The sequence below is a fragment of the Oncorhynchus mykiss genome, chromosome 8, assembly GCF_013265735.2.
Source record: "Oncorhynchus mykiss isolate Arlee chromosome 8, USDA_OmykA_1.1, whole genome shotgun sequence".
Taxonomy (NCBI): Eukaryota; Metazoa; Chordata; class Actinopteri; order Salmoniformes; family Salmonidae; genus Oncorhynchus; species Oncorhynchus mykiss.
In genome coordinates this window covers 19574705-19600751 of record NC_048572.1, presented here as the reverse complement: position 1 = coordinate 19600751, position 26047 = coordinate 19574705, and the positions used below count along the sequence as shown (strand labels likewise).

General features: G+C 40.2%; 3 protein-coding genes across 4 annotated transcripts in view; 2 read left to right on the top strand and 1 right to left on the bottom strand.

Annotated features, from left to right (window-relative positions):
• LOC110529552 (lethal(3)malignant brain tumor-like protein 3) overlaps positions 1 to 8168 on the bottom strand; it is a 39488-nt gene extending 31320 nt beyond the window's left edge. For both annotated transcript variants that reach the window (XM_021611811.2, XM_021611812.2), the window contains exons 1-8: positions 8041 to 8168; positions 6311 to 6435; positions 4565 to 4676; positions 2801 to 2966; positions 1620 to 1767; positions 934 to 1018; positions 587 to 681; positions 176 to 280 (exon numbers count right to left, since the gene is read on the bottom strand). In XM_021611811.2, the coding sequence (XP_021467486.2) occupies positions 176 to 280; positions 587 to 681; positions 934 to 1018; positions 1620 to 1767; positions 2801 to 2966; positions 4565 to 4676; positions 6311 to 6418 (819 nt within the window). In that variant the 5' untranslated portion in view covers positions 6419 to 6435; positions 8041 to 8168. The remainder of the gene's footprint in view (positions 1 to 175; positions 281 to 586; positions 682 to 933; positions 1019 to 1619; positions 1768 to 2800; positions 2967 to 4564; positions 4677 to 6310; positions 6436 to 8040) is intronic.
• A 2570-nt stretch (positions 8169 to 10738) lies between these two features.
• On the top strand, positions 10739 to 14252 carry tmem244 (transmembrane protein 244). Its single transcript, XM_021614351.2, has 6 exons — positions 10739 to 10931; positions 11334 to 11419; positions 11715 to 11791; positions 11932 to 12057; positions 12628 to 12672; positions 12847 to 14252. The coding sequence occupies exons 1-6, from the start codon at positions 10827 to 10829 to the stop codon at positions 12942 to 12944; spliced, it is 537 nt and encodes a 178-aa protein (XP_021470026.1). The 5' UTR covers positions 10739 to 10826; the 3' UTR covers positions 12945 to 14252.
• A 2073-nt stretch (positions 14253 to 16325) lies between these two features.
• Positions 16326 to 26047, top strand: part of LOC110529550 (rho GTPase-activating protein 18) — a 42479-nt gene continuing 32757 nt past the window's right edge. The window contains exon 1 of the mRNA XM_021611809.2: positions 16326 to 16591. Coding sequence (XP_021467484.2) covers positions 16452 to 16591 — 140 coding nt within the window. The 5' untranslated portion in view covers positions 16326 to 16451. The remainder of the gene's footprint in view (positions 16592 to 26047) is intronic.

Below are 26047 nucleotides of genomic sequence, written 5' to 3'. Positions count from 1 at the left end.
ATTGCATAGCAACACATACAGTACATGTTAGTGAACACAACTATTGCTTTGCACTGGAACAAGAACAATGACAATGCAGACTTTGCTTCAGATCTTCCCAAAGCTGAAGAAATCCATGCCATGAATTGAGACTCCTCTAAGAGGGCAGCGATGATGAGTCGAGGTGAGAGGTTACCTCAGCTACAGTGAGCACACAGTACATGGAGGGATGTTCTGGGTCCACACCCTCCAGCCTCATCCCCACCCGGAATCCATTCTTACTCTGGGGGAAGGCCTGGTGCTGAAAGGAAAATGGGACATCATTAGTTTAAAATACATATTCCCAGACTTATGTAGAATAAATAATGAACTTAACAGTGTTGCTGTAGGAAAATAATAATATGATTAATGAGTTGAATAAATTAACTCTAAACATGCAGGACACAATGTAGCCTTGTTGTGAAATTGCATATAAACGCTGAATGACAAGCTGTAAAGGAGAAATAGGAGAAAGATTAGAATGACTCGAAGGAAACAGAGAATGATAATGGGTTAGACCTCAGTTAATAACCAATTCTAGACAGGCCTGGGGGGTATGATAGCTCACCTCTTTGAACAGTTTAGTGGGGGCAGCGATGGCTTTGTCCTGCTCCAGATAGGAGGCCCAACACCAAGACTTCTTCTTCCCTCCATATGGAACAGCTGCCATAAATAACGATTTGATTGTAACAAGCAATCAATTATTACATACAGTTTGTGTGTGTGCAATGGCAGTGATTATAGGAATATAGTGATTTGGAAATAGTGAGAAGATTCTGTCCCAAGAGACAGTCCCAAATGGCACCCGATCCTCTATACCTTTGATCAGGCCCCAAAGTGCACTACATAGGGGATAGGGTGCCATTTGGGACACAGAAAATACAGGTGCCCCTTCCACTGCCTGTTTCTACTTACTGTGTCTCAGCAGGGCTGCATCCCCCCTCCGCTTCCTCCTGCCTCGCGGAGCTCCACGCGTCGCCTTCCTGCTGTCTTTCTCCTCCTGTTTGATGCACAAACAGCAGGATTTACACACTAGAACACTCTAATATTCAGGAACATTCTAATGAGCCTAAGAATACTCACAAATACAGTATAGACTAGAGCAATGTGATATGTTGGTGCAGGCAATCAGGAAAGTATTTATGAGGTAGTATGGAAATAATTCTGAATTTGTGTATACATTGAAATGTTTCCATTTTGAAACATTAATGATAAATCAGAGACTATCAGCGAGTTTTCAGCACCAATCAGGTCACAGAACTTTGTAAAAGGTATTAATTTAGTTACGACACCTCGGCAGTGAAAGACATGTAAGGCTAATGTATCATCCCTCATAATCTTGTGCAATCTGGAGTGATGCAAAAAAATGTACAGACTGAGAGCTCTGGAACTATTTGTCTATAGCGTCTTTATATCACAAAAGCAACATCTACAAAATGTGATGAAATATCAGTAAATGTCTTAAAATGTTGGGAGTGATTTAGTAGGTACACAATGTCTGTAAAAGTGAGGGGGGGGGGGCATGGATAAGAATTCCGGATAACAACACTGGTAAAAAACAAAAAAGTCCAATATTCGTTGGAGTATAAAGTAATACTGACATAGTCCTCATCATGGTCGTCAGGCAGGACCTCTGTGGTGTCCATCTTGTCAGCTAGGCTCTCCTTGTACTGCTGCAGAGGCCTCTTACAGCTGACCCCCACCACCTCCCCATTGCTCTTAGACACCTCTTTCTTCAGCTTCAGCTCACTGCAGTGGAAAGAACACAGAGTACCAGTGATTTAGAAACTAGAAGGTTTCTAAAAGGTTATGCAAAAAGGATTATCATTGTTAAAAACTATAGTTTCAGTAATAACTCAACTGGGAAATGTTTCTGTCAAAATATCTAAAGTATGACCAGCTCAATACAGTGTTAATTCACGGCAAATAATTGAAGTCAAAAATGTAAATGAGGACCACATGTATTTCATATTCATAACGCATTGTGCCTACATTGACTTATTCCTGGTGACGGCTGCCTATGAATAATCGTATCATCATCAGCTATAAAATGGGCAAAATCAAAAAAAGATATATTTTTTATTGTAATCTAACTCAAAATGTTTCTAATTAAGTGTAATTAACTATTTATTATAGGATGCATAGGCAGTATTTTCCTTTCTCTGTTGCCATGGCAGTCGTAAATCCACAGAGGGAATACCACTTTAAGATGTAACGTTCTGTTGGCAGCTTCTCCTCCTATAAGACAATGGATACATGGTGCCCACGGCAATGCAGCACTGGCTCTCTCTCTCCCCAGCTCAGAGCATGCATTAGCATCACCACCAGTCTTTACATTAACTAACTGATCGATTATTCCTGGCTTCCACTCTGCATAGGATGGCTGGCCCCAAAAACATTTTAGGAGGGAGACTCATTGATTTTTTTTTAAGCAAATGAAGGATGTTTATAGTTGTTCATATGAGCAAATTGAGAAAGAGAAAATATGATACCAGTACAACCTTTTTTTAATCTATATTGGTGTTTCAAAATAGTTGATCATTTGGCATCAGTGTATGATATCAACATTGACTATGTGAGTCTGTCACCGCTATTATTTCAGTGTATTGTACATAAGGGAAAGTTATTACAAAAGGAATAACCTCAAGAGCTCAATAAACAGCAGTTCAACTACCAGAAAGTAGCATAATATTTTCCCACAGCATCAGGCAGACACTGCAGTTAGGACCAGGCCAGACCCCCTGGACCCTAATAAATCTCTAGTCCTCCCCAGCCCACTCACTCCTGCTGGTCCTGCTGCAGACAGCGCTCGCTGCAGTGAAGGCAGTCAGACAGGAAATCCACGGGGGAGCCCTTCCTCTGGCAACGCACACACACCAGGCCTCTCTGGGCCCACTGACCCTCCTGCCTCTCCTCTTTCACCGCCACACACGCACTGTCTGAGAGGGCTGGGGAGGGAGTAAGAGAGGGAGAGAGAGAGAGAAAGAGGGAGAAAGGGAAAGAGAGAGAGTCACAAAGTCATCCTCACCCATCTCCTGTGTGGCTAATGAAACGTTTCTAAGCTCAGGGTCAATAAGAACAGGGTAATGGTCAAATACTCCAGTCACCCAAGTCATATGCACCGCAAGCAGTACCGGAGCGCCAAGTCTGGGACCAAAAGACTCCTTAACAGCTTTTACCCCGAAGCCATAAGAATGCTGAACAACTAATCAAATGGCCACCCGGACTATTTACATTGACTCCCCCTCCCCCTTTGTTTTTACACTACTGCTACTTGCTGGTTATTTCTATGAATTGTCACTTTACAAATGACCTTGACTAATCTGTACCCCCGCACACTGACTCGGTACCGGTACCCCCTGTATTTAATCTGTACCCCCGCACACTGACTCGGTACCGGTACCCCCTGTATTTAATCTGTACCCCCGCACACTGACTCGGTACCGGTACCCCCTGTATTTAATCTGTACCCCCGCACACTGACTCGGTACCGGTACCCCCTGTATTTAATCTGTACCCCCGCACACTGACTCGGTACCGGTACCCCCTGTATTTAATCTGTACCCCCGCACACTGACTCGGTACCGGTACCCCCTGTATTTAATCTGTACCCCCGCACACTGACTCGGTACCGGTACCCCCTGTATTTAATCTGTACCCCCGCACACTGACTCGGTACCGGTACCCCCTGTATTTAATCTGTACCCCCGCACACTGACTCGGTACCAGTACCCCCTGTATTTAGCCTCAATATTGTTATGGAAATGTTTTGTGTTACTTTTGATTGATTTGATTTATTTTTTACTTTAGTTTATTTAGTAAATATTTTATTAACTATATTTCTTGAACTGCATTGTTGGTTAAGGGCTTGTAAGTAAGCATTTCACGGTATATACCTGTTGTATTCGGTGTATGTGACAAATAAAATTATATTTGATACCCTATTTTATATTTTTAAACAACAATATAGCCACGAGCTAAACTAACACATACTGTACATTAAAGGCATTTGAGATCTCAGCTAATCAGAAACGCTCCAATAGATAGCTGACAGCTGACCACTTTTAATGATCATTATTCATCACTTTCTTAGCTTTGAGCTCAATTTAACTAATTATCATACCTATAAGGTTAGGCACAATTATGACAATGTAATATTGTGGAAAATGCATATATCAGAGGTATCCTAAACTAAAAGATGAAAGCATTTTTCAGAAAGCACAGTTACCTGATGTAATTATCTGGTGTTGTGAATAGTCATAAAAACAAAGCCACCACTACTGATGTGAAGTCGTTTCTTGAAGATTGTGTATGTGGTATGTGGTAAGGTAGTGAAAACCGTCAGTTAAACATGCTTACTTGAAAGAGGAAGATGAAAGAGTAAATATATGCACATCCCACCAGGTCAGGTGCTAGAGAGACAGGTGCATATTATGTAAGATCCCAATGGGGATACAAACATTGTACAAGTGTAGGCTTACATCTCACAAATATATCCCTGTTGGGAGCATATCAAAGTTGTGTACATTGAACCATGCCATCTTACCCTCCTGAACAGTGGGCACTGCCCATGTAGTGGTAGCAAGAGACTTCTTCACCCTCTCATCATCTCCCTCCTCTGTTAGGACCTCCAAGACTCCAAACTCATTCACCTTAAACTGATAAACATAACACACACACACACGTGAGGAGTAATTATATTAATTATATTTAGATGAATACTGTGATTAGGGCCATGCAACATGGTCAGGAAAAACTAAAACGAATTATGATTTTTACAATTTATGATGTACACAATTATATATAACATTGCATTTGTCATTACAAAAACGGCTAATTTAATTTCATTATAATGTTTCATTTTTCTGCTTGGTATAATACAAATATTTACAGTACCCGTCAAAAGTTTGGACACACCTACTCATTTATGTTTTTACTATTTCTTACATTGTAGAATAATAGTGAAGACCTCAAAACTATGAAATAACCCATATGAATCAAGTAGTAACAAATAAAGTGTTAAACAAATTATTCAGAATAGCCACTCTATGCCTTGATGACATCTTTGCACACTCTTGACATTCTCTCAACCAGCTTCATGAGGTAATCACCTGGAATATATTTCAATTAACAGGTGTGCCTTGTTAAAAGTTCATTTGTGGAATTTCTTTCCTTCTTAATGCGTTTGAGCCAATAAGTTGTGTTGTGACAAGGTAGGATTGGAATAAGAAGATAGCCCTGTTTGGTAAAAGACCAAGCCCATATTATGACAAGAAAAACTCAAATAGGCACAGTGAAATGACAGTCCATCATTATTTTAAGACATGAAGGTCAGTCAATCCGGATATTTCAAGAACTTCGAAAGTTTCTTCAAGTGCAGTCGCAAAAACCATCAACCGCAATGATGACACAGTCTCTAATGAGGACCGCCACAGGAAAGGAAGACACAGAGTTACCTCTGCTGCAGATGATAAATTCATTAGAGTTACCAGCCTCAGAAATGCAGCCCAAATAAATGATTCACAGAGGTCAAGAAACAGACACATCTCAACATCAACTGTTCAGAGGAGACTGTGTGAATCAGGCCTTCATGGTCGAATTGCTGCAAAGAAACCACCACTATAGGACACCAATATGAAGAAAAGACTTGCTTGGACCAAGAAATGTGAGATTTTTAGTTCCAACCGCTGTGTCTTTGTGAGATGCAGAGTAGATGAACAGATGATCTCTGCATGGGTGGTTCCCACCGTGATGCATGGAGGAGGTGTGATGGTGTGGGGGTGCTTTGCTGGTGATTTATTTCAAATTCAAGGCACACTTAACCAGCATGGCTACTACAGCATTCTGCAGCGATACACAATCCCATCTGGTTTGAGCTTAGTGGGACTATTATTTTTTTTATCAGGACAATGACCCAACACACCTCCAGGCTGTGTAAGGGCTATTTGACAAAGAAGGAGAGTGATGGGGTGCTGCATCAGTTGACCTGGCCTCCACAAGCACCTGACCTCAACCCAATTGAGATGGTTTGGGATAAGTTGAACCGCAGAGTGGAGGTTAAGCTTCCAACAAGTGCTCAGCATATGTGGAAACTCCTTCAAGACGGTTGGAAAAGCATTCCAGGTGAAGCTGGTTGAGAGAATGCCAAGAGTGTGCAACGCTTTCAATGTAGAAAATAGTCCAAATAAAGCGAAACCCTTGAATGAGTAGGTGTGTCCAAACATTTGACTGGTACTGTATATATATGTATATGACAATATTGAACCTTTTTGGCTATTGTGGTGATCTGTACCTTTAGCTCACTCCCAGGTAAGGTCCCAACACCCTCACTCCAGTCCATGGCACCATACACATCAAAATCAGGGGTTACTGCATTTGTGATGTTTGTAGACTCATCCATATTAAAAATGGTGATATCTGAAATAGACAATGATAGATGAAGCCAAGCCAGACAATTAATAATGCACTGCATAATAAATATGTCATAGGCCTACTAAATGTACATAAACTGACTTTATAAGGCTTTTTATTACATTAGCTAATTAAAGTGCAACTCAAATGAAATGAAGAAAAACAAAGTGACGTTCAACAGAGCCGATTGGCAACAATGTTTCAATAATATTTCACAGAGCTGCTTTGCAACAATATTTCACTATTGTCGAAACAGCGGAAGCCATGTGATTGGAACTCGATGACGTGCATCAACCACTAGAGGTCATTGCTGACAACATTAAGACGACTGCGTTTGAAACTTTCAGACCCTATTCAACAATGAAATCACTGAACAAAAAATCGAGACGAAAATGTCTAATATATTTTATAGAAAATATGAATTATTGATAGTTTATGCAATATGATGCATCAATATTGCTGTCTTTCAAATACAATTCCTGACATTGGGGTAGGGTATTGGCTATAATTTATGTTTTATGTATGCGCCCATAAGCTATAGGCATTCAGGCAGTTACAGTAGCCTATATCAACAGCAAATCGTTGACAGTCATTTCTGAAATTGCAATATGGAAGTAACTTCAAATTGACCTAAGCATATAATTTAATTTACAACCCAAACTATTTGAAGGATTACTCCTATCTGCTAAGCGTCAAAATTGCATCGTTGCGGGAATACTTTTTTGAATGATCCAAAAATATTATTACAAAGGAAAATTCCGCATGTTGACTGTGCACATATTATTCTCCACGTGTGTTAGATTTTATCATCAGATGCTCACTACCGGTTGTGAGGGTTATTCATATTTATTTCGAGCTCTTTGAGTCAAATAGTTTTTATTACGAGTGGGGTTAAATTATTCGGTTGGGCGCAACCAGTTCGCATTTCCTTTGTATTCCAACTAGGAGTGTTACAGGTATGTAGCGATGTCCCTTAGCAAGACGCCCAACATGCATTGTATCAGATCTAAACACTTTTCTTTGCTCTGATACTATTTAATGTGTTTTAAAGGCAGTTTCCCAAAATGGCGGAGCTGGAATATACTCTATATAATTCTCACCGGCAGGCCTGCAGACTCGTTGCACTACAACAAAAATTATATTTAACTGCCTTGACAGCTTTTTGGAAGGAAATGGTGATATAAATATTTTAGTCCAAATCGCTTGTCAAGCGCACAGTTCCTCCTTTCCACATCCATAACCGGGAATTACACTGAAGCGCATTATTCTTGAAAGAGTACAATATACCATTATTATATACGTCTACAAGAGACAAGAAATGTAGCGCAACATATTTTCTATCGATTGCAGTAATTTTCAACGCAACTTTTGTTACAATTTTAGAACGCAATAGATTAACGCTTTACATTGAACCTCTTCCTGGCTGATATTATTGATGACACGTCCAGTCGTTTTGTACTTTATTGCTAAGTTTTGGTCAAATTCCGTCGCAATGAACCTCTCACGAAAGTATTAGACTACACAATAGATCACTAATTACAATAAGACATAATTTCCTGCATTGACTGTTTTATCGTAAAGTACATTTGTTTTAATTTGTCTGTTTCTTACCCAAATTCTCCCACGAGTACTGACAAATTGCCCAGGCAGCCGTCAATGCGCATGAGCGTGGCTCTGAGCGAGTGCTTGCAGTGAGTGCCCCAGCTAGACTGAAGAACACATGATGGCAATATCGAAAGTTTTAGCTGGTTGAGTAACAAAATATTTATAGATTTAACCATTATTTGTCGCATAACGTTGCCATCGAAATAAAAGCACCAGCAAATGATTATTGATGCGTTGTGGATATTTGGAGAATGAAATATGCGATAATGGGAATACAAGAGCACGAATACCATGTTACTAAAAATACAACCCAGTGTGCTTGTCGACAGTGAAACGGGGTGACTTGCGAAATAGCACAAAGAACGTCAGAAAACGTTTCACTACCGACATTGTGTTGTATAGTACGTAGTGCGCCATCAACACATTTTCAATTTTGTGCTTAGGTTTATAGTACGCAGCAAGCTCGTTTTCGTTGCATTTAATATACTAAAATGAATCTGTGCTTGTGAGTCCTGTGCAAGAAACCATGCAAATATTGATGTACAACGTTTCTTTATATCATGCTATAGTTCCATTACTATGAACAAATTGTCTCAACTTGATGTAATGACATCAAAATGAAAAACACTAATCCATGGCCTACTTTTTAATTCAAATACCTTTATTGAGACTTCTAGTTAGTTTATCTAGAGTTGTTTCAGTAAAAGTAGCAGTACATAATAGAATACATAACGTTAGAGTAGAATACATTATGTATGACTTTCATCAGTAATGGCTGTCTAGAGACAAATGTACAGTAGCTATCTGTGCAGATTTGTAGTCAATCATGCTTATCATTACCAATGCATTCAGTTCTAAAAAAATGTATGACTACTTTTTCTATAAAATCTTTCATGCGTTGTCATCAGATTATTATGGACTGCTCTGTGAGAGCATGTCTGGCTAATGCATACTGGAATGGGTGTTACTGCTGTTGCATATCACCATAGTGTACATTTAATTTGTTACTTATGGAGCTCAATTTCAATTCATGGAATGTGCATATTGGAATGGCATCCGGGCAAAGATTTCATTGGGAGCCCTTTCTTGCATATGACTGAGTATTTAACTGAAGACATGCTTTGTGTTGGTGATCTGTCTCTTCTCTAATGCATGATTGGCGTCACCGCACAATCCACTCACTGTATAGAACATTAGTGATTAGTGAGTTACAGTGTCACTAATTCGCTAAAAAGAAAAGAAGCTCAAATAATGCTGTGCTGATGATGCTGTGCTGAGGGTGATTGTCAAAAGACATACTGAAGACTGGGTTTATGACTGGGATAATGATTTAAGTGCTTAGGACTTGTTTGCTTTCCCTCAAAGTTCTGTCATGGTTTTAACAACTGTCGTAGGAGCCTGTTCAATGTCTCAACTCTAAACATTCAAGAATATGTTCAGTTTTACAGAGATCATATGTAGTAGGACACACACACACACACATACACATACATAAACACACACACACATACAGCAGATTCTCCAGTGTTAAATCAACACTGTAGAGTGTTACATTTAACATTGTTCCAGTGTCTATACAGTCCACACTTTTCAGTGTTAAATTAACACATTGCTAAGTGTAAAGTCTTATTTCCCAGTGTGCCTTTCCTATTGAGTGAATTGTAGAGTTTACAACCCATGACTGTATTTGTTAGTGACAGTGACATCGTTGTTGCATTCATTCATTTTCAGTCCTATGGACCTCACCAAGTGAGATCCTAAGTGAATATGTTATCATTAAACTGTCATTATTTTAGACAATGCCGTACATATTTCATAACACCTTATTTTGAGGGCCTAGTTGTAACCTAAAACAGTGACCTGAAACTCATGCTGGCTTGCAAAGTGATCTGTAATTCCTATTGGAATACAGCTAGACTGGGAATATCCAACATTTGGAATTTGTATTCGCCTGGAACCTGTATTCAGAATGACTGCCTGGATTGGGAAGACTAAAATATGAGACTACCTAAAGCATCTAAACTGGAACAACCATTTCAGTAACCGGTGGATTAAGTCCAAGTAACAGATTTAGAAAAATGTTGTTTATATTTGAGTAGCATAAGACTAATAAATCAATCAATATACATGAAAAGCATAGATATTGAATCAAACTGTTCTAAAAACCAACCAGCAATAGAGCTCAACTCTGGTTATTAATGCCAACACTCTGGTTATTTTACACCAATGAGTGTTAAATGAACACTTACAGAGTTAACTTCACTCCTGAATCAACCATAGAAAAGTTACACTGAAAAGTCTACACTAGGTAACACTGGCCAATTTGCTGTGCAGTATGCTGTTGATCAACTGGCCAGAGAAGCAGTGAATTCCACTGTTCTAAAGAAGTGTGTGACCTATTTACATTTAATTTACTCAGAGTCATGTCTGGCTTGCCTCCTGGTGCTCCAGCAGCTGTTACAGTATATACACCCCAACAGGCCAACACCACACATTAATAGCTTAAAAAATAATACCGTCCAGTGAATATGTATGCAGTGACATCACAGTGATGTGAAGAGAGGTTGGTTGTCACCCCACTCAGGTGTATTTCTAGCCACTGAGTGTTGATGATGCTGTAGAAGTGGTCTGGGCCTTGGGGCGTGCTTTATCCAGCCTGGATTGAGACAGGAAGCTTTTTGCGTGTGTGTAATCCCATTAACCATTAAGACCAGCCCTCATCCCCTGGTGTGTTTGCTCTACTGTAGGCGGCCTTCTAGCGTCTCCACTGATAAAAGAAAAGGCGGCCATTCATGTTGTTGGACTACTGTTGCAGGTGTTGTGGGTATTGTGGGTCTACTCTGAAGCGCTATGGCCCAACATCAGTCAAGATCAAGACCAACGTCAGTGAAACATGGGTAAAGACCTTGGACTTCAGTTTTGGATACCACAGGAAATGTAGTAGTAGAGAACTACAGGAGGTGTACATGTTTACCAGTGTCTACTTAGTGTGGCACTGTGTACATAGTTCATGTGCTGCTGTAGTTTTGGCAACACAGCTCACTATTCAAGTTAGAGCATTTGTTATAGAATTCTAATACCTTTCAATGAAATGACTGAACCTATCTGAGTTCAGTTTATGCAAGTATTTCAGTCCGAAACTTTCTGAATGGCCTTTCTTTTTTGTAGATTTGTGGCAACAGCAATGATCAAATGAATCCATATGATTATGCATCATATTTGAGGTTTTATTAAGAATGAGCATCTGACATTTTGAGGGTCTTGTGTGACGGAGTCTGATGTGATGTTATGTACTACAGATTGTTCTCCAGAACTTGCTGATGTGCATAATATCCTTCTATGCTGTTTACTACATAGTGGTCAGTCTCTGCATTGGTATTCTCAGGTGAGTCTAAAATTATAGATATTTTGCACAATATTCAAATGAAGTATATCCTGTCTTTCATATAGTTTCATTGTCATATGTTGTGGTACAGGATTGACGTGTACTTCCTGTCTCATGAACACAGAAACTATCCACAAAAAAAATGCACAGTGTCTGCATGGAACCCTCATTCTGGTTTCTGCCAAAAAGCATCACAATATGTCTCCAGTGCTACCTCACACATTTACTGTAACTACAGTTAACAGCAAATATACCATTTATGACCCAAGTTTCTCATTATTCATCATCTCTGCAGGGTACATGAGGTTGACAGCCTTTTAGCACCCTTTGACTACACAACACAGCCATCATGGCAAAGTCCAAAATACCTAGGTGAGTTGATCGAAGACTGCTCTATTCTTGTTATTCAGTAGTTAGCAACATCCCTTTTTTAGATAGACTACCTTGAATTCTGTGTGTTCATGTTGGTAAGCATGTTGGCTGAGGTGTGTAGTTTTGTATTTCCTGCATAGTGACAGTGATCTCCATGGAGCTGACCTATCTTTTGGGAGGCCTGATATTTGCGTGGATTGTCGAGGAGTGGGTGTGGGACTACGCCATCACAGTCACACTAATCCACATTGGTCTGACGGTAGCAGGTAAGCAGCAAGAGAGCCATTTTTATAAGTATGTACATATGGTCTAATCACTGCCTTGTGTATATGCAGCGGTCTACTTTGTGTTTAAATCTGTGTCAAGCACCATGCTTCAAGAGTCCCTCTTTCTATTGTTTAACATCAATTAATGTCGCTACTGTTTTGCAACCAGTCCTATAGTGTTATGGCGTCTGTCTGTCTGATTCTGTCTGGTGCTGCCTGTGCTCTACTGTAAAGCCAGGTTTGATAATAGCAAACACATCAATGACTCCACATGAATCTACTTCCCACCTGAGATACACTTTTTAGTAGATGTTTTAGTACCAGTTTCAGTATCTGCTAATGAATTAGATTAAAAATAACTAGGATTTCAATTGCTAGGATTTTTATCTACAGTAGGTTATGTTATGCAAGGTTGTAAGGCCACTTTAGTATAAACAGGCTTGTCAGAAGAACATCATGATCATACAGTTTCACAAGCTGACAGAAAGCTTGATTTGATGTATTAGTTTATTTGATATGGTTGAATATGTGTCATATTCAATTACTATCCTGTCTGTTTCTTTCATCCAGTTATGTCTGATTTCCCGTCAACAGAACATTATTGGATTGCCCTTGGTAAGGAATCATACTTGATTTCAGGCCATTTGGAGCCAATAAAAACATGATTTGTTGTTATATACACAGTATTTTGATCATCGCATTAATTAGTCGACTTACATTTATTTTGCAAGTGATTCAATACTTGATGCATTCAAATAGGTATATCCTTTAAATCCACTTGTGTCACAGGTTCTGGATTGGTGATGATGATTTTCGGAGGCCAACTTGTAGCATATAAGCTCTTCAGGAATAATTTTGTGTATCCGGATGAGCTCCAACATTTCTAAGAAAAATATTTAGCTTTTCTTCTACAAAATGATGTAGGGTCAAATATTTTTTTATATTCAGTTTTTTTGTATTACACAACTTTGGTACTCTGTAAATCCACACATTATATTTTGCAATTAAAGGTTGTTTGGAAGGAATAGTTGGGAATATGGGGCGACAGGGTAGCCTAGTGGTTAGAGCATTGGACCGAAAGGTTGCAAGTTCAAATCCCCGAGCTGAAAAATCTGTTGTTCTGCCCCTGAACAGGCACAGGGGCACACTGTTCCTAGGCCGTCATTGAAAATAAGAATTTGTTCTTAACTGACTTGCCTAGTTAAATAAAGGTAAAATATATATTAAACACTTCTTGCCAACAATGTTCTTGTTTTTGTGTATCTTGTTCCATGCCATTGGAAATAATAAGGAATCATTTACTCTTTTTAGATATGGAATAAACACAAGTGTTATTACTGTGTTATTACTGTAACAAAGTGATATTACTGTGTTATTACTGTAACAACATGTTATTACTGTGTTATTACTGTTACAACGTGTTATTGCTGTGTTATTACTGTAACAAAGTGTTATTACTGTAACAAAGTGATATTACTGTGTTATTACTGTAACAAAGTGTTATTACTGTGTTATTACTGTAACAACGTGTTATTACTGTAACAAAGTGATATTACTGTGTTATTACTGTAACAAAGTGTTATTACTGTGTTATTACTGTAACAACGTGTTATTACTGTAACAAAGTGATATTACTGTGTTATTACTGTAACAAACCGTTATTACTGTAACAAACTGTTATTACTGTATTATTTCTCTAACAATGTGTTATTACTTATAACAAAGTGTTATTACTGTTATTACTGTAACAGAGCATTATTACTGTGCTATTACTGTAACAAAGTGTTATTACATTGACATTTTAGTAATTTAGCAGACACTCGTATCCAGAGCGACTTACAGGAGCAATTAGGGTTAAAACAAAGTGGTATTAGTGTCTTATAACACATTACCTAATTAAAACACTAAGGAACCTTAGGGATAGCACAGTGGTGATTGTTATTAAGCCTGAGCATCTGTTGTCTGTTAAAGCCCTTGGGATTAAGAATGCTTAGAATTACTGAGGCAGTAGCGAGCAGTCAGTCAGTCGCTCCTCCTTACTATTTTGAATGGTGTCATTTCAGTACTGAAGCGCACATCCACCTCTTGAACAGGTCAGTCTGCTGATCATTACAGTCTGCAATACTGACCCTAGTCACAGTTGTAATCCCAGTGACCCCATATTTACACAGACACACCCCAGACAGTGAAGTAAATCAAAGACTCAACTAAAATAATTAAAAAGCTACAACAGGAAGTATATCTACCCATAATATGTTGGTAATTTAGCAGTCACTCTTATCCAGAGTGACTTACATGAGCAATTAAGGTTAAATGAAGGACACAGGCATATTTGTCACCTAGGGGACTTGAATCAGCATCATTTTGTTTGCCTGCTCAATGCTCTTAACCCCTAGCCTACCTGCCACATCAACTAGTTTCACTCCATTCTTGTACCTGCCGGTGTAGATTTGACCTTGGTAAAAGCTTTGCTCAGATCATAGTGTCCACACCTTTCCAGATGGATTGACAGAGGGCGTTATTAATCTAATATCAAATGTATATAAGGGTTAAAGTCTTAAGTAACATGCCAAGAATATAAATGTTTCTGTTTAGTGAATTGACACAAGGTTTTGTTATATGCCTACTTGTATTTCAAACACTTGATCAGAGTAATAGTAGTATTAGTAGTACTTATTTGGATCCCCAGTTAGCTGCTGCTGAGGCAGCGGATACTCTTCCTGATGTCCAAACAGGAATCAAAACATAACAAATAAAATACATAATATACATAATACACAGTACATAGCACTACATGTGCCAGGAGAGATTGAAATGCATGTTATTGACATTCGTCCTCTGTGTACATCAAAGTGCAATACGTGCTGCTCTGTCCTGGAACAACTGCAATTTGCTGCACCTGACCACATAACTGGGCAGTATTCCAGATGCGACAAAACTAGGGCCTGTAGGACCTGTCTGCTTGACTTAGATGTCAAGAAAACAGAGCTATGCTTTATAATGGGCAGACCTCTTTACCAGCAGTAGATTTAGCAGTAGACTTACCATCAGATCCATTTTCTAATCTGACTATGACTATGAAGCCATGATAAGCACAAAATACATGGCATAATTTGTAATCCGAAAGGTCAAGTGCCTAACCAGTCCTAACCAAACAGTCTATGTATGATGACTGGTACCAGCCATTACCATGTAAAATTCAATACCAACAGTAACATTTCATTTAACCTACAGTGATATTATTTTAAGTTAGTTTGCTTAGTTTAGTGGCTATTAAGTATTTAATTGTGATTAATACTGCCCCCATTTTGTTCTATACACTCCCACTGATAGACGTTATCGCAGCAATGAACCCAGATTGTTTTTGAGCATCATTACCAGTGAATCGAAAACAAAGGGATTTCCTCTGCTGCACCCAACAGACATAGAACATGTTGTAACCGAGCACCAGATGGCAGTATAGAGGTAGCCTACTAATTTACTGTATTATGGGAGGCCTTTATTGTAATGGCCAATGCTGCTCAGATGTCAAACCTATGAGGCGCGTTGGAGCTGGTCTGATAACTAATCACACCACGAGAAAGGTCTTCCGATTCAGCGTGCCAGGCTAATACATATTTACTAATTGATTGGAACTGAATGTAACAGTTTGTAAGTGTAACATAATGGCTTTTTCTTCTGGCACGCACCAGAGCCCCTACATAGTTCCTAAATCAATATTCTAATTGGAGATATGGACATTGACATAAATAACACAAAATACGCAAATTAAATAACTGTTGTACTGCAGTTATTACAGCCTTACTACACAGCTATAAGACCAAGATAATGCAGGCTTAAAAGCCATGAATCCATAACACTATGCAATAGTCACAGAGGACATCAGATCAATATCAGGATCAGAACGGTGAATTCCAATTCACTAAGTACAGGTGGAATTATATAGCATTATAATGCATCCTGAATCAGAATTAATATCAATGTAGGCCAAGGAAGAGCTATAACATACAGTAACTTGGAATATTAGAGCAGTAAAACATGATTGTGCTGTTTTCAGGTCAGTGCCCTGTTACTTGACAAATTAATGCCTCAGGTAGGATATTAGTAGTGCTGGGGCCAATTGCTGGTGGACCATATAAAGTAAGTAGATACGATAGAAGGTTGGGACAAGAAAAAAAGTGATCTTTCATAGGTTTATAGGAGGTTTATAGGAGTGGCTCAGCCCAAATTACACGACTCAGCGGCATTCTGGGCGGTGCTTTCAGGCAGCTGTTGATTATCCATGTTATCGGGGAGGCAGTGAGTGAGATCATTGAAACAGCTCCCCTCTCACACACAGCGTTACTACCCTTAGAGCTGTGTACATTCTAAATCACCTGCGAACTGCAACAATAATGCAGCATGAGTCGCGCAACATGAATCGCCAGCAGGACGCCAAGGGAGTAATCTTGACCGGGTATTTTAGCAATAGTGAAGTTTCACCTCCCGCCTCAGTTGTCAATAATGTCGAAGAGATCGAGTCTTCATCGTTGAGGTGAGCGGATAGTCTGTTATTGAACATAGCGTACTGTATGTAACATTGCCGCTTGAGAGGTGCAGTTGCCTAGCATATTCTCTTTTTAGTCAGATATGGCTACCAGTTGTCCGGCTTGTAATCTGACTTCTAACAGAACACTCAGTAAGTAGCCTTCAAGCCACCGCTGACTTTTCCATGTGTTGATACATTGTTTTCTATGATGGATATTTGAAATCGAATGAGTTCATTGACTAAACAAGCAGTGACGATACACCCGAGTGTATGACAAGGCAAGCAGTATAAATACCAAGTGTAGGCTAAACTAGGCTACGTCATTATGCCATAATTCGACTGTCCATAACCCCACTTTTTATTAGACTAGAGAAAACCTTAGAGCAAGCCCTTACAGGATATATAATGAACACAAATATAAACGCAACATGAAACAATTTCAACGATTTTACTGAGTTACAGTTCATATAAGGAAATCAGCTAATTTAAATAAATTCATTAGGCCCTAATCTAAGGATTTCACATGACTGGGCAGGGGCAAAGCTTTGGGTGGGCCTGGAAAGGCAGAGGCCCACCCACTTGGGAGAAAGACCCACCCACTGGGGAGCCAGGCCCAGCAAATCAGAATTAGTTTACCCCCAGTATAGGGCTTTTTTACGCAGATGATCCCGTAGGTGAAGAAGCCAGATGTGGAGGTCCTGGGCTGGCGTGGTTACACATGGTCTGCGGTTGTGAGTCCGGCTGGACATACTGACAAATTCTCTAAAATGATGTTGGAGGCAGCTTATGGTAGATAAATTAACATTACATTCTCTGGCAAAAGCGCTGGTGGACATTCCTGCAGTCAGCATGCCAATTGCAAGCTTCCTCAAAACTTAAGACAACAATGGCATTGTGTTGTGTGACAAAACGGCACATTTTAGAGTGCCTTTTATTGTCCCCAGCACAAGGTTTACCTGTGTAATGATCATGCTGTTTAATCAGCTTCTTAATATACCACACCTGTCAGGTGGATGGGTTACCTTGGCAAAAGAGAGATGCTCAGAGGACATATACACACACAAACCTAAACCACATTTTTTGTTGTTGCCCTTTTTCTCCCCAATTTCGTGGTATCCAATTGGTAGTTAGTCTTGTCTCATCGCTGCGTACTCGGGAGAGGCGAAGGTTGAGAGCCGTGCATCCTCCGAAACAAAACCCAACCAAGCCACACTGCTTCTTGACACAATGCCCACTTAACCCAGCTGCACCATGTGTCAGAGGAAACACCGTACACCTGGCAACCGTGTCAGTGTGCACTACACCTAACCCTAACCCTAACCCTAGTGTGCAATGGGACAAGGACATCTGGCTGGCTGTGGCAGAGCCTGGACTCGAACCCAAGGTTTCTAGTGGCACAGGTACCACTGCCCCATTCGGGGGGCCCCTCTAACCCTAATTCTAACTAGAGGTCGACCGATTATGATTTTTCAACGCCGATACCGATGCCGATTATTGGAGGACCAAAAAAGCCGATACCGATTAATCGGCCGATTTAATAAAAAAAAAATGTATTTATTTATTTGTAATAATGACAATTACAACAATACTGAATGAACATTTATTTTAACTTAATATAATACATCAATAAACATCTATTTAGCCTCAAATAAATAATGAAACACGTTCAATTTGGTTTAAATAATGCAAAAACAAAATGTTGGAGAAGAAAAAGTGATATATGTGCCATGTAAAAAAGCTAACGTTTGAGTTCCTTGCTCAGAACATGAGAACATATGAAAGTTGGTGGTTTCTTTTAACATGAGACTTCAATATTCCAAGGTAAGAGGTTTTAGGTTGTAGTTAATATAGTATTTATAGGACTATTTCTCTTTATACCATTTGCATTTCATTAACCTTTGACTATTGGATGTTCTTATAGGCACTTTAGTATTGCCAGTGTAACAGTATAGCTTCCGTCCCTCTCCTCGCACCTACCTGGGCTCGAACCAGTAACACATCGACAACAGCCACACTCGAAGCAGCGTTACCCATCGCTCCACAAAAGCCACGGCCCTTGCAGAGCAAGTGGAATACCTACTCCAAGTCTCAGAGCGAGTGACGTTTGAAACGCTATTAGCGCACACCCAGCTAACTAGCTAGCCATTTCACATCGGTTACACCAGCCATTAGGCTGATAGGCTTGAAGTCATAAACAGAGCTGTGCTTGCAAAGAGCTGCTGGCAAAACACACAAAAGTGCTGTTTGAATGAATGCTTACGAGCCTGCTGCTGCCTACCATCGCTCAGTCAGACTGCTCTATCAAATCATAGACTTAATTATAACATAATAACACACAGAAATACGAGCCTTTGGTCATTAATATGGTCGAATCCGGAAATTATCATTTCGAAAACAAAACGTTTATTCTTTCAGTGAAATACGGAACCGTTCGGTATTTTATCTAACGGGTGGCATCCCTAAGTCTAAATATTCTTGTTATATTGCACAACCTTCAATGTTATGTCATAATTATGTAAAATTCTGGCAAATTAGTTCGCAATGAGCCAGGCTGCCCAAACTGTTGCATATACCCTGACTCTGCATGCAATGAACGCAAGAGAAATGACACAATTTCACCTGGTTAATATTGCCTGCTAACCTGGATTTATTTTAGCTAAATATGCAGGTTTAAAAATATATACTTCTGTGTATTGATTTTAAGAAAGGCACTGATGTTTATGGTTAGGTACATGTTGGAGCAACGATAGTCCTTTTTCGCGAATGCGCACCGCATCGATTATATGCAACGCAGGACACGCTAGATAAACTAGTAATATCATCAACCACGTGTAGTTAACTAGTGATTATGATTGATTGATTGTTTTTTATAAGAGAAATGTAATGCTAGATAGCCACTTACCTTGGCTTCTTACTGCATTCACGTAACAGGCAGGCTCCTCGTGGAGTGCAATGTAAGGCAGGTGGTTAGAGCGTTGGACAAGTTAACCGTAAGGCTGCAAGATTGAATCCCCTAGCTGACAAGGAAATAATCTGTCATTCTGCCCCTGAACAAGGCAGTTAACCCACCGTTCCTAGGCCGTCATTGAAAATAATAATGTGTTCTTTAACTGACTTGCCTAGCTAAATAAAGGTGTAATTAAAAAAAATACATAAAAAAAATCTGCCAAATCTGTGTCCAAAAATACAGATTTCCGATTGTTATGAAAACTTGAAATCGGCCCTAATTAATCGGTCATTCCGATTAATCGGTCGACTTCTAATATATATATACACACACACACACACACACACACACTACCGTTAAAAAGTCTGGGGTCACTTAGAAATGTCCTTGTTTTCCATGAAAACACACATGAAATGAGTTGCAAAATGAACAGGAAATATAGTCAAGACGTTGACAAGGTTATAAATAATGATTTTTAATTGAAATAGTAGTGTCCTTCAAACTTTGCTTTTGTCAAAGAATCCTCCATTTGCAGCAATGACAGCCTTGCAGACCTTTGGTATTCTAGTTGACAATTTGTTGAGGAAAGATGACATTTCATCCCATGCTTCCTGAAGCACCTCCCACTAGTTGGATTGGCTTGATGGGCACTTCTTGCTCCCACAACAGCTCAATAGGGTTGAGATCTGGTGACTGTGCTGGCCACTCCATTAATGACAGAATACCAGCTGACTGCTTCTTCTCTAAATAGTTATTGCATAGTTTGGAGCTGTGCTTTTGGGTCATTGTGCTGTTGTAGGAGGAAATTGGCTCCAATTAAGCGCCGTCCACAGGGTATGGCATGGCGTTGCAAAATGGAGTGATAAGTGTACAAATCTCCCACTTTACCAGCACCCCCAGAGCATCACATTGCCTCCACCATGCTTGACAGATGGTGTCAAGCACTCATCCAGCATCTTTTCATTTTTTCTGCATCTCCTGAATGTTCTTCTATGTGATCCTCAAACTTACATTTGTCTGCCCATAACACTTTTTTCCAACCTGCCTCTGTCCAATGTCTGTGTTCTTTTGCCCATCTTAATACTTTCTTTTTATTGGCCAGTCTGAGATATGGATTTTTCTTTGCAACTCTGCCTAGAAGGCCCGCATCCCGTAGTCACCTCTTCACTGTTGACGTTGAGACTGGTGTTTTGCGGGTACTATTAAATGAAGCTTGCCAGTTGAGGACATGTGAGGCGTCTGTTTCTCAAACTAGACACTCTAATGTACTTGTAATCAAACTCAGAAATGCTGATGCTCCAGATACTCAACTAGCCTAAAGAAGGCCAGTTTTATTGCTTCTTTAATCAGAACAACAGTTTTCAGGTGTGCTAACATAATTGCAAAAGGTTTTTGTCATTGACACAACATTCCAGTTCTGGCATAGGCACGGTCTGGTGTTTTTTTGTGACCTATTTGTTGATAACACATTCATCTCATTCCATACTCTGAGGGTTGACCATAATATTCCCAATACACACTTTTTTAGAATCCTGCAAACTAGCAACTTTGCCCAAAAAACATTTTCCTTAATTTCCACTCGAGCCAACTATGTGTCGTTGAGAGGTGCTTAGATCTTAACCCTTATCTGAAGGGCACAATCTCCAGATTATACGACATAATACAGAACATTAATCCGACTTCCATTGCAAATACAAAATCTGCATGGGAACATGACATACTGTAGGTGGCGAACTACAAGATTATATGTGTCAACAAACTATTGAGCTTATCCACACATCGTCATTTTGCATAAGGCATGGGGTTATTCAGTTTATACTTTTGCACCGTGTCCATCACTCAAATGACGGATTGGCAAAAATACACCCAAATGTTGACCCCAAGTGTTTGAGATGCCACTAGAGTCCAGCGACTGTGGGACACATGTTTTGTTTATGCCAATCTTTGAGTGGCCTCTGAGACCCCATTTTTGAGGCATTCTCACATGTAATACAACTGTTAGCCCCAACACGGTCACTGCCATTTTTGGGGTACTTACCCTAGACCAGAATGTCCTCTTTCACTGGAAGTCTGTAAAGGCTTCCTCCTTAATGCTGTGGGTTAAGGAGGTGATGTCATCTCTGCCTCTGGAGAAGGTTAGATACCATGTGCATGGGTCCCGACAAAAGTTTGACTTAACCTGGTCCCCATAAATAAACTCAGCAAAAAAAGAAACATCCCTTTTTCAGGACCCTGTCTTTCAAAGATAATTCGTAAAAATCCAAATAACTTCACAGATATTCATTGTAAAGGGTTTAAACACTGTTTCCAATGCTTGTTCAATGAACCATAAACAATTAATGAACATGCACCTGTGGACACTAACAGCTTACAGACGGTAGGCAATTAAGGTTACAGTTATGAAAACTTAGGAAACTAAAGAGGCCTTTCTACTGACTCTGAAAAAGCGTAAACGTGCCTTAGGCATGCTGCAAGGAGGCATGAGGACTGCAGATGAGGCCAGGGCAATAAATTGCAATGTCCGTACTGTGAGACGCCTAAGACAGAGCTACAGGGAGACAGGACGGACAGCTGATTGTCCTCGCAGTGGCAGAGTAACAACACCTGCACAGGATCGGTACATCCGAACATGACACCTGCGGGACAGGTACAGGATGGCAACAACAACAGCCTGGGTTACACCAGGAACGCACAATCTCTCCATCAGTGCTCAGACTGTCCGCAATAGGCTGAGAGAGGCTGGACTGAGGGAATGTAGGCCTGTTGTAAGGCAGGTCCTCACCAGACATCACCGGCAACAATGTTGCCTATGGGCACAAACCCACCGTTGCTGGACCAGAAGGGACTGGCAAAAAGTGCTCTTCACTGACGATGTCGCGGTTTTGTCTCACCAGGGGTGATGGTTCGATTCGTCGAAGGAATCAACGTTACATCGAGGCCTGCACTCTGGTCTGGGGCGGTGTGTCACAGCATTGTCGTGTCTTTGGCTATGCCGGATTAAGTGATATGACATGCTATTCTATAAAATAATTTATCCGTAATTAATAGCACTTGATTGAGCTAATCATGTAAATGTAATTAACTAGAGAGTCGGGGCACCACGAAAGGGTGAGCTGTTATCTTCCGAATAAACTCTTAAAGACCTAGTAATATTTTACATCAATATCAGTCAATATTAATCGTCACCTTAATTCAGTCTCAACCTAGAATTTACAACTTTCAGATATCTTCACGAACCCTGGCTAACAAGTTAAATCAGTAATACAATATTGGGTTTAATTATTTATTTACTAAATACCTAACTAATCACACAGAATTACACATACACATAATTAATCATAACTTGATTACAAATTACGTCATAAAGGAAAATGTCCCTAGCGGGCGGAACAGATATGACAGCTTGTTACACAAAAGAAAAGGGGCTGGGTTTGAGTGAAAGAGCGGGAAGACTGAGGAACAAAGGTTGAAGCTGTGCTATTGTAAATACAGTATCTTATGCATTCTAAATTACCACCCATTTGGAAAAGGAAAATACAATAAATATTTACTCTGAGGTTGGTGGTAGATGGAAGGCCGTGTTGCCAAACCGAGTCCTTTGTCCTTTGAAGAATGTCTCTGGTGGTCAATTGGATACGTTGTAGTAACGTTGTTGTGTGGTAGACGGGATACTCTGTCTGTTCCTTCCTAACCCTTGTTTGCAGCTGCTGTTGCTAACTCAATGGCTAGGAGGTATCACTTCTGTAGTGAATAAGAGTTCAAAGTTCATACCATTCACAACCAAAGCTCACGCTGATGTTGGCTTCGTTCTGTAGTTATTACAGTGCCTTGCGAAAGTATTCGGCCCCTTTGAACTTTGCGACCTTTTGCCACATTTCAGGCTTCAAACATAAAGATATAAAACTGTATTTTTTTTGTGAAGAATCAACAACAAGTGGGACACAATCATGAAGTGGAACGACATTTATTGGATATTTCAAACTTTTTTAACAAATCAAAAACTGAAAAATTGGGCGTGCAAAATTATTCCGCCCCTTTACTTGCAGTGCAGCAAACTCTCTCCAGAAGTTCAGTAAGGATCTCTGAATGATCCAATGTTGACCTAAATGACTAATGATGATAAATACAATCCACCTGTGTGTAATCAAGTCTCCGTATAAATGCACCTGCACTGTGATAGTCTCAGAGGTCCGTTAAAAGCGCAGAGAGCATCATGCAGAACAAGGAACACACCAGGCAGGTCCGAGATACTGTTGTGAAGAAGTTTAAAGCCGGATTTGGATACAAAAAGATTTCCCAAGCTTTAAACATCCCAAGGAGCACTGTGCAAGTGATAATATTGAAATTGAAGGAGTATCAGACCACTGCAAATCTACCAAGACCTGGCCGTCCCTCTAAACTTTCAGCTCATACAAGGAGAAGACTGATCAGAGATGCAGCTAAGAGGCCCATGATCACTCTGGATGAACTGCAGAGATCTACCGCTGAGGTGGGAGACTCTGTCCATAGGACAACAATCAGTCGTATATTGCACAAATCTGGCCTTTATGGAAGAGTGGCAAGAAGAAAGCCATTTCTTAAAGATATCCATAAAAAGTGTCGGTTAAAGTTTGCCACAAGCCACCTGGGAGACACACCAAATGTGGAAGAAGGTGCTCTGGTCAGATGAAACCAAAATTGAACTTTTTGGCAACAATGCAAAACGTTATGTTTGGCGTAAAAGCAACACACCATCCCCACTGTCAAACATAATGGTGGCAGCATCATGGTTTGGGCCTGCTTTTCTTCAGCAGGGACAGGGAAGATGGTTAAAATTGATGGGAAGATGGATGGAGCCAAATACAGGACCATTCTGGAAGAAAACCTGATGGAGTCTGCAGAAGACCTGAGACTGGGACGGAGATTTGTCTTCCAACAAGACAATGATCCAAAACATAAAGCAAAATCTACAATGGAATGGTTCAAAAATAAACATATCCAGGTGTTAGACTGGCCAAGTCAAAGTCCAGACCTGAATCCAATCGAGAATCTGTGGAAAGAACTGAAAACTGCTGTTCACAAATGCTCTCCATCCAACCTCACTGAGCTCGAGCTGTTTTGCAAGGAGGAATGGGAAAAAATGTCAGTCTCTCGATTTGCAAAACTGATAGAGACATACCCCAAGCGACTTACAGCTGTAATCGCAGCAAAAGGTGGTGCTACAAAGCTTACAGCTTGTAAGTCGCTTGGGGTATGTCTCTATCAGTTTTGCACATCGAGAGACTGACATTTTTTCCCATTCCTCCTTGCAAAACAGCTCGAGCTCAGTGAGGTTGGATGGAGAGCATTTGATGTGTAGACTTTACACTGTAGACCTTATGGCATCTTATCATTGATGAGAATGTCTCAGATGACAACCAAACTGACATCATATTCATTAAGTACCAACGCATATGTTCAATTGGTCGGATTACCAGAATATAGTTAATTTCACCCCACATTATGATGTTCCCAGAATCTCTATGTTAACCAAGGGGTTTGCAAATGTAACATCAGTAGGGTAGAGAGAGGAAAAGGGGGGGGGGGGGGGGAAGAGGTATTTATGACTGTCATAAACCTAACCCCAGGCCAACGTCATGACAGCACCATCGGACTGAGCTTGTTGTTATTGCAGGCAATCTCAACGCTGTGCGTTACAGGGAAGACAGCCTCCTCCCTCATGTGGTACCCTTTCTGCAGGCTCATCCTGACATGACCCTCCAGCATGACAATGCCACCAGCCATACTGCTCGTCCTGTGCGTGATTTCCTGCAAGACAGGAATGGCAGTGTTCTGCCATGGCCAGCGAAGAGCCCGGATCTCAATCCCATTGAGCCCGCCTGGGGCGTGTTGGATTGGAGGGTGAGGGCTAGAGCCATTCCGCCCAGAAATGTGCCTTGGTGGAAGAGTGGGGTAACATCTCAGCAAGAACTGGCAAATCTGGTGCAGTCCATGAGGAGGAGATGCACTGCAGTACTTAATGCAGCTGGTGGCCATACCAGAGACTGTTACTTTTGACTTTGACCCCCCCCTTTGTTCAGGGACACATTATTCAATTTCTGTTAGTCACATGTCTGTGGAACTTGTTCAGTTTATGTCTCAGTTGTTGAATCTTGTTATGTTCATATAAATGTTCATACAAATATGTACACAAATATTTACACACAGTTTGCTGAAAATAAACGCAGTTGACAGTGAGAGGACATTTTATTTTTATGTGTGCCATTTAGAGGGTGAATGGGCTAGACAAAATATTTAAGGGGTGTATTCTTAATGTTTTGTACACTCAGTGTATGTTCCTCTAAATCTAAATCTATGTCCTACACAGAATGGGGATAAAGTGAGCAGGAATAAATCTTAATTCAAGATTTTCCTACCAGAAATAAATCCCTTGTTATGAGTGACAGCCTTTCACTAAAACCACATATGCAGATTTAAAACCCAGGCATTTTGACTTGTCTGAGAGCTCAGGAGAGATATCCATGTTATGATGGACT

Excerpts from the sequence above, each read along its gene's own strand:
- tmem244 (XM_021614351.2), top strand. The coding sequence starts at position 10,827 with ATGTTGTTGGACTACTGTTGCAGGTGTTGTGGGTATTGTGGGTCTACT. Across the intron at positions 12,058-12,627 it reads CATTGGTCTGACGGTAGCAG|TTATGTCTGATTTCCCGTCA; the intron begins GTAAGCAGCAAG and ends TCTTTCATCCAG. Across the intron at positions 12,673-12,846 it reads ACATTATTGGATTGCCCTTG|GTTCTGGATTGGTGATGATG; the intron begins GTAAGGAATCAT and ends CTTGTGTCACAG.